Raw genomic sequence first — 8962 nt, forward strand, 5'->3', positions numbered from 1 at the left:
TTATAATAAATGAATGTTAAACTTTGCCCCATCCGTTTTAATCTATAGAAATATATTGAAACTATCCTTGATTTTTATCATTCACTCTGTATATGAATTGCATATGTGAAACTGATTAATTTGCATATGTGAAACCAGCATTGCATACCGGTGATAATCCCATTTGGTGATGTATAATCTTTTCTTATATTCACTTTGCTAGTATTGTAGTGAGGATTTTTTGCATTCATCAGAGATATTGGCCTACAGTTTTTATTTGTTATTTTTGTCTAGCTTTGGTATCCGGTTGGTTGTGGTCTCCTAAAAAATCAGGTTTCAAGTGTCTCTGATAGTTTAATTTTGGAGAGGTTTAAGAAAGATTGGTACTAATTCTTTGAAAGTTTGGTAAAAGTGTTTATAACAATCTCTTGTGATTGTTTTTTAAAGCATGTGTTGTAATATCTCCTCTTTATGTTTCCCTTTATATGAGTCTAAATTCCCTTTTTCTTAATCTAGCTATGGATTTGTCAATGTTTTTTATTTTTGAAAATCAATTCTTGGTCTTGTTGATTTCTTTTCTATAATTTTTTCTATTCTTTATATGATTTATTTCTGCCTGATCTTTAATACTTCCTCTCTCTGTTAATTCGGGGCTTAGTTTTTTCTTTTTCTGGTTCCTTGAGGCATAAAGCTCAATCTTCCATTGAGATTTTTCTTTTTTCTTCATTCAGATGTTTATCATGATAAACTTCCCCTTAGTACGGCTTCCTTCTGGCACATCCCATAAATTTTGATACATTGCATTTTCATTTTAGTCTTAAGATACTTTTTGAAAAGTTGTGTCTTCGTTTTCATTAGCCTCCATATTTTTTAAAATTCTCTTCTTGTTTTTTTCTGTCTTTGACTTGTGTTCAAGAGCTTGTTATTTAACTTCCACATATTTTTGAATTTTCACATTTTCTGGCTGGTGTTGATTTCTAGTTGTATTTTTATTGTTGTCAGAAAAGATACTTGGTCTTCTTAAGTTTGATAACACTTGTTTGGGGTCCCAGCGTGAGGTCCGGGGAAATGTTCTGTGCATACTGGAGAATGTGCATTTTTCTGCTTTCATGTTCTGTACCTGTCTAGGAAGTCCATCGGGCCTATGATGTTGTTCATATCCCTCTTTTTTAATATTGATTTTATGTCTAGATGTTCTATCCGTTATGGATAGTGGGGTATTAAAGTCTTTCCTTATTGGTGCAAGGTCGCCAATTTTTCTTTCCCAATCTGTCAATATCGGTTTCATATACTAGGTGCACTGATGTTGGGTGCTTATGTTGCTCTGTTGATTTGGCCCTTTTGTCATTATGTAATGACCTTCTTTGTCTCTACCGACAGTTTTTCACTCAAGTTCACTTTGTCTGATGTAAGTGTAACCATCCCTGCTTTCTTTGGGTTTTCATTTGCATGAAATAGCTATTTTTATTCTTCACTTTCAGAATGTTTGCCTTTGGATCTAAAATGAGTTTCTTGTAGTTGGCCAGGGCTGGATCTTTTTTGGGCCCTCTGTATTATTTTATTGGGGACTTTAGTCATTAAAATTGAAATTAATTATTAATAGGGAAAGGTGTACTACTGCCATTTGTTAGCTGCTTTTGAATTTCTTAGAGTCCTTCTGTCCCTCTTTCTTTCTCTTGCTGCCTTCCTTTCTGTTTCATTGTGGGGTTGTTTTTTTTTTTTTTTTTGTAGATTATTTTCCATTTGTTTCTTTTGCTCTTTTGAATAATTTCTATTGGTATGTGGTTAATTAGGGATTTACATAAACAGTATGATTTAAGCCAATCATAACTTAACCTAACCAAATACAATTTTGTTAGGTTAAGTTATGATTGGCTTAAATACAAAATACAATCACCCCAACAAAATACAATTAGCTATCTACAAATACAAGTAGCCCTGGGAGGGCTCAAGATGCCAATTAGGAACCTACTACAACACAATGGATCTAGACAAAGAGAACAGGCAAAAAATACAGTATGGGAAAGATTGGGAGCTCAGCTAACTAGAGACATCTGTAAATGACTAGAATCAAAGAAGCAGGCTATCTGTATGGGCCATGAGGCATGCCACCAGAGTACCCCATGGCCTCCTCTCTAGAAGACCCACTTAGCATTTGCCACCAAGAAACATAATAGCCTTGTGACAGCCGCAGATTCACTGCACATTTCAAGGTCACTGGAGGACCTTATGGTGTGAATTGGCACCAACTCCAGTGTCCTGCTCCATAGAGGACACCTGCAGCCTTCACCACTGAGGCAAAGAACAGCCATTGGCAGCACTGACCACCTAGGGATGGAGACACTACTCACCCCATGCCAAAGGAGGTGCTGTTGCACAGGGAGGGAAGAAGGTGACCACCTTCCCTTCAACCCTGCACAAGCCTTGCACCCATGCCTTGGACACATACCTTGGCTATTCTGTGTTCACCCACGATCCCCAGCTCCAGTGCCATTCTATGTATACCTTCACCCCAACCCCTGGCTCTGTCACTGCTTTGTGTACACCTCTCTCCAGATCAAGGCGTGGATGCTCCACAGGCACATGCACATCAGATGCCAGTATCACCACCAATGGGCAAAGGTTAAACTCTCATAGCAAAGTACTACAGGGTAAATTCCAGAGTGATCAATAAGTCCCATGTAAAACTGCAAAGATTAAGCAGCAAAGACAAAATGAATGAATATGTTCATGATTTCAGGTTAACATTTCAGAATTTATTTATTATAAAAATGGAATACCACAAGCCAAAAATTTGAATACATAATTCCATATGATACATGTATATGAATAAGTCTATAAAATCATTAATGGATTCTCAAAATATACTCTACAAATATTACAGGAATTGTTGACATACGATACAAAGACTTAAAGGTCGGTCCTAAAATTTTAAAATGCCTTAGAAAAATACACCAAAAATTACAATGGCTAGAAAATACATGAGAAGATCAGTTTAATTAATAAATAAATGCAAATGAGACAAAGAATTGTCATTGTAAAACCTTCAAATTGATGAAAGGGAGAGAGAGAGAGAATAGGAAGAAGGGAGGGAGAAAGGAGGAAGCAAGGAGAAAATAAAGAAAAAGAATGAGAAATGTATTTCTCATTCAAACGAGAAGGAGTGAAAATGTTGTTTTCTAACTGTGAATTTTGGAAACATTACAGTAAACATTCCCAAGGGTCACTCAACAGAGGAGAGGAAAAGATATTATGAAATGGAAACTTGAAAAATCATTAGGGTTCTTAGATGACTTTCAGTTATCCTCCAAATATTAGTTAAATTGCCTATTATGGCAAAGTTCTATATACGGTTCTGGGGAATATAACAAACAAAAAGAAAACCCAGTAAAGTTATTTGATATCATCTTAATGAATTCATTAGTTGAATAAATATGTACTCAGTGTCAATAGCTAAGTACTAGGAATGGATTAGTGCACAAACACACAAATACCTGCCCATTGAGAGCTTCCTCTAAGTGGTGAAATCTTTCCTTCAGGAACTTGCTCCATCTTTGGGAGCAACAAAGAGAAGAGGGAGCAGGAGGAAGTAGTAAATATTTAAGTCATCTAATACTTCATTGTACGGTTTCCTGCCATTTGCACGAGACCAGAAGCCCATTTCCTACTGCAATAAATGCCTTCTCACTACTTTGTTCAGAGCATCTTTCAGCTCCTTGTTTCTCATGCTGTAAATCAAAGGATTCAAGACAGGGGTGACAAAGGTGTAGACAACAGACACCACCCGGCCCATTTCTGGGTTGTAGCTGGAGCTGGGGCGTAAATAGATGAGGCTGCAGCAACCATATTGCAGAAGAACCACAGTCAGGTGAGAAGAGCAAGTGGAGAAGGCCTTGTTCCGTCCCTCGGCAGAGCGGATCTTCAAAATGGCAGCAATGATGAAGACGTAAGAGACGGAGATCAGAGAAAAGGGGATGGTGAGGATGATGACGCTGACGATGAAGATCATGGCTTCCTGCATCCGAGTGTCCCCGCATGCCAACCTCAGGATGGGCAGCACATCGCAGTAGAAGTGGGTGATCCTGTTGTGGCCACAGAACGGCAGATGGAAGATCAGAACTGTCAGTTGTAAAGCTAGAATGAAACCAAGGACCAGAGCTCCCAAAGCCAACTGGGCACACAGCGGCCGTCTCATGATGAGGGTGTAACGCAAGGGCTCCCGGATTGCTACAAACCGATCGTAAGCCATGATCCCCAAGAGGATACAGTCAGCACTACCCAGGAAAACAAAGAAGAACATCTGCGTGCCACAACCAGCGAAGGAGATGGGAATCCTCCCCATGGTCACAAGGTTGACCAAAGCCAGAGGGGCCACTGTGGAAGAGTAAAAGATCTCCAGCACTGCCAGGTTGGCCAGAAAGAAGTACATGGGAATGTGGAGCGAGCGCTCAGCCCAGACAGTGAGAGAGATTGTGGCATTACCAAGGAGACTGCCAATGTACAACAGCAGGAACAGCACAAAAATAAACATCTGGACCTCCAGGATGGGCGAAAAGGGGTGGAAATGGAACTGGATCTCTCTAGTTTGGTTTTCATGCCCCATAAAAGTGGTCCATTGTATTTTCCAGGACAAGAGAAGACAAGTGTTTTTAGGAAAGAAAGTGACGGATCTTTAGGATGAAACCGAGGATACTGTTTCCCCTCCTGTGGTTCCAATAATTCTGAACATGAGCTTACTCAAGCTCTGCAGGCCACTTTCTTCTTACTGGTGTTTGTCATTTCACATTTTCAAGACATTTGGCTGAAGTTAGATATAAAAGTTGTCACCGTGAAAAGGAACCATGGTAATCTGTTACATGTGGTATCCAAGCTCAGGACATGGTTGTTTTGCAAAAAAAAAAAAAAAAAAAAAAAAAAAACAAAAAAAAAAACAGCTGAAATAATAACCTCCCAGCTTCTGAACTTACAAATTGAGCTGCAGTACTCCAGTGGGTATTGATTCAGAGTGGTCTTGATTCAATGACATATAGTATGTATTAGGGTCCTACTCACAGAGTGCTACAAGGGTCAGCTATGCCAGTTCTTCAGGACCAAGGATAATGACTCCCTTACTGGCTTTTGGGTTTTCAGAATTATCTAGGGGTCTTTTAGTTCATTGGCCCATAAATGTCACCCCAATCTTCTCATAATTTTCATGCTACTATAACATACTATCACACATTGGATAACCTGTAAAAAAATAATAACTTCATTTCTCACAGTTCTGAAGGCTGGTCAGTCCAATATCATGGTGCTGGACCCTAACAAGGACCTTTCTGCTGCATCATCCCAAAGTGATAGGTGAGAAGATGTGAGGGTGAGAAAGAGAGAGAGAGAGACATTTTAAACAAACTACTCATGCAATAATAAACCCACTCTCACAACAACAATAATCCATTTGTAAGGAAAGAGCCCTCATGACTTAAATACCTCTCAATTCCATTGCACTGGGAACTAAGTTTCAAATACTTGAATTTGGGGGGATATAATTCAAACCATAGCGTTCTTATCCTAGATCCCAAAATTCACAGCTGTCTAACATGCAGAATATATTTACTTAATCCTAACAGCCCCACAAGTTTTAACTCATTTCAGCATCAAAAGTCTAGAATCTCTGTAAAGCAGTATGGAAATTCCTTAGAAAACTTAGAATGGAACGACCATTTGATCCAGGTGTCTCAGGTTTATACCCAAAGGACTTAAAAACGGCATGGTACAGTGATGTGGCCACATTAATGTTTATAGCAGCACAATTCACAATAGCTAAAGTTTGGAACCAACCTTGATGCCCTTCATAGATGAATGGATAAATATACACAATGGAACATTACTCAGCATTAAAAGAGAATAAAATAATGGCATTTGAAGGGTAATGAATGGAGTTGGAGAATATCATCCTAAGTGAAGTTAGCCAATCCCCAAAAACAAAGGCCAAATGTTTTCTCTGATAAGTGGATGCTAATCCATAATGAGGGTGGATGGAGCATGGTAGGAATGGAGGAACTTCAAATAGGGCAAAGAGGAGGGAGGGGAAGGGAGGAGACATGGGGGTAGGAAAGATAGTGGAATGAGATGGACATTATTATCCTAGGTATACGTATGAAGACACAAATGGTGTGACTCTGTGTACAATCAGAGAAATGAAAAATTGTGCTTCATTTATGTACTATGAATTGAAATGCACACTGCTGTCATGTATAACAAATTAGAACAACATCAAGAAGAAATGTCCAGAATCTCATCTAACTCGAGTATGGGTGAGAGCTCAAGGCAAATTTTCTACTAAGACAAATTCCCTACCAGCTCTAAAACTGTGAAATCAAAACCAGTTATATGCCTCCAGAACACAGTGGTGGACCAGGCACGGGATAGAAATCCCCACTCCAAAAGGGAGAAAGGGACAAGAAGAAAAGAATAACAGCAAGTCCAAATCCTTCTTTTGCCAGATTTTCCAGCTCATGGCTCTTAAATTCTGCGCTGCACAAAGCTCTAGGGCACAGACCATTCCAGCAAGTTCTCTGCAACTGCAGAAAAAAGGATCTGTCTTTACTTCAGCCTCCAACAGCTTATTCCTGGGTTCCACTTGACACCTCATCAGAATGGCCTTTCCTTGCCGTATTCCTACAACCCTTCTGACGAAAATCATTTCAGTAATCCCTAAGAAATTCCAGATCTTCCCTACAGTTCTTTCTTCTGATCCCCAAATGAAAATCCCCACTCACAACCATCAAGGCATTTTCTAGCCTGATTCTCCAAGTTCACCCAGCCTCTACCCAACAGGCAGTTCCAAAGCCCAATCCACTTTTTCACAAATTGGTACTGAAAGGTGAGGTTGTTTGTTATAGAAACAACCTCACCTTTCAGTACCAATTTTCTGACTTTGTGTTACTATAATAAAAGAGCAAAACTTGGGTAATTCATAAAGATAAGGGATTTATTTCTTACATTTATGGAGGCTGGGGAATCCAATTTCAAGGTGCCCAGCACCTAGTGAGAGTCTTCTTGTAGCATCATCCCGTGGTAGAAGATGAGAGAATGAAGGGGGGGCGTGAGAGATAGAGCAAGAGAGAGCAAAATTCAATTCTCTGACAAACCCACGTTCATGACACTGATGATGTACCCACACCTGCAATGACGGCTTCAGTCCATCCCGGAGGGCACAGCTGCACGAGCTAAACTCCTCTTGAAGTTCTCCCACCTCATCATAACTGATCTCCGTGTACCTTTCTGATGTGGGCACTGACCTACTCAGGATCTGGCCACTAACGGACACCAGACACCAACTGTGGAGCTTTTCTGGGTTGTGGAAGGGACACTGGCTAGACTAGACCCTCACAGGGAAACTAGAGAACTGAACACAGCCAGGGTCTTGTTTCAGAGCTTTGTCTCTTTCACGTCCATGGACAAACGTTCCCTCCACCCAACAGCTCCATGTAGGCAGTCACTCAAAGTCACATGTGTTTTGCTAATCACCGTTTGTACTTGGATTAGGCTCATCCTCACACAAAGGGAGGTAAGATCTCTGCCTTAAAAGTAGAACTCGAAGATTCTTCAAAGACCCTTATTCCTAAAATCAATATTTTTCTGATAAAGTGAAAATGCCCCCAGCTGACATGTGTGCTAAGATGGGTGTAAGTTAAGAGAGGCAGTTAGATGCCAGCAGCTCAAGGACAGAACGTCATGGGCCATTTCATACTTTTGCAATGTGCTGAGAATGTATTATCTCATTTCGTTTTCCTAAGATTTCTGCAGGTAAGAAGACAGATATGAATGTCTCCATTCATGGCCAAGACACAGAGAAAGTGATTGAGCCATGATCTCACAGTTATTACAGGTAGAAGAGGCCAGCAGTTGGATCTCCTTATATCTGTCAGTGCTCACACAAGGTCTTGGCTTTATTGTTGTCATAGGACCATGGAGCAGCTGTGGTCCCATCGGTGACATTCCCAGTGAACTCAGGACCAAGCGACAAATCATTGCCCAGGTGAAGTTTTCGTGCGTGTGGAAGAATGACCTGAGTGATCTGGAGGACAGGACACAGATCTCCACCAGAACTCCTAGCTAATCCCCTGGGTCTACAAGGTTTCTGTGGGGTTGGAGCCACTCTGAAATACTACTTATTCATATCAAAATCACATGGGTAGGGTTTGGCTTAAACGGCAAGGAGCTCAGAAATGTACATATTAAAGCTGTGCTTCCAGGTGCCAAAGCACCAACCTCTGGATGCTGAAAACATCATCAGTCACACTGGTTGTCTTTCGGTTCATAATAACAGCCATAAAGTCGGTGGGGTTAAGGATCTGAATACTGGGGGCCAACAGACCATCATCTGTCCCCACTACTTACCAGCCATGTGATGCTGACAATTTAATCTCTATGTGAACTCTGGTTTTCTCATCTTTGGAGTACAAATACCATTGACATCTATGCCCCAAAGTTGTTGTAAAGATTAAATGAGACCATGATTACAAAATGATTTCTGATGTTAGTAAGTGTTCATTAAAGACTAGCTGTTACCATAACTGACTTCTTAAAAGCTGAACTCCTGGCCCAGGGTGTTCTTATTCTAACAGTGTGTAATACACTTGATGATCATGTCTTCCTGTTTTCAGGGCTCTGTGTACAACATACCTTGATGCCCTTGAATATCTCCGTAGAGCTAAGTATAAATATGTTGGCATGGAATTGTGAACCATTCCAGTTGGAACCAGGACCAAGTTTAGTTCAGAATTCCATGGTGCTGCCAGATCTTACAGATTCTTACAGATATTACAAAAGACAAAGTCAGGAACAGTGGTTGTAATACTCAACGGTACACTCAGGGTCATCTTCTAGTCATCAAGACCTCTGATGGTGCACACACTTTACAGCTCTTAAGCACAAAAGTAGAGATTCTTAGGCCCTAAAAGGCAGCTAAGAGATGCTGACGTTGGCAGAAAACTTA

The 8962-nt window shown here is 40.4% G+C and overlaps 1 protein-coding gene across 1 annotated transcript; it reads right to left on the reverse strand.

The window, feature by feature from the left end:
* Window positions 1-2902: 2902 nt before the first annotated feature.
* Window positions 2903-4716, reverse strand: LOC101965458 (olfactory receptor 10V1-like). The gene has a single exon (XM_005331653.3). It carries the CDS (start codon window positions 4580-4582, stop codon window positions 3644-3646), a length of 939 nt encoding a protein of 312 aa, XP_005331710.1. The 5' UTR covers window positions 4583-4716; the 3' UTR covers window positions 2903-3643.
* Window positions 4717-8962: the final 4246 nt, after the last annotated feature.

The sequence above is a fragment of the Ictidomys tridecemlineatus genome, chromosome 4, assembly GCF_052094955.1.
Source record: "Ictidomys tridecemlineatus isolate mIctTri1 chromosome 4, mIctTri1.hap1, whole genome shotgun sequence".
In the NCBI taxonomy this organism is placed as follows: domain Eukaryota; kingdom Metazoa; phylum Chordata; class Mammalia; order Rodentia; family Sciuridae; genus Ictidomys; species Ictidomys tridecemlineatus.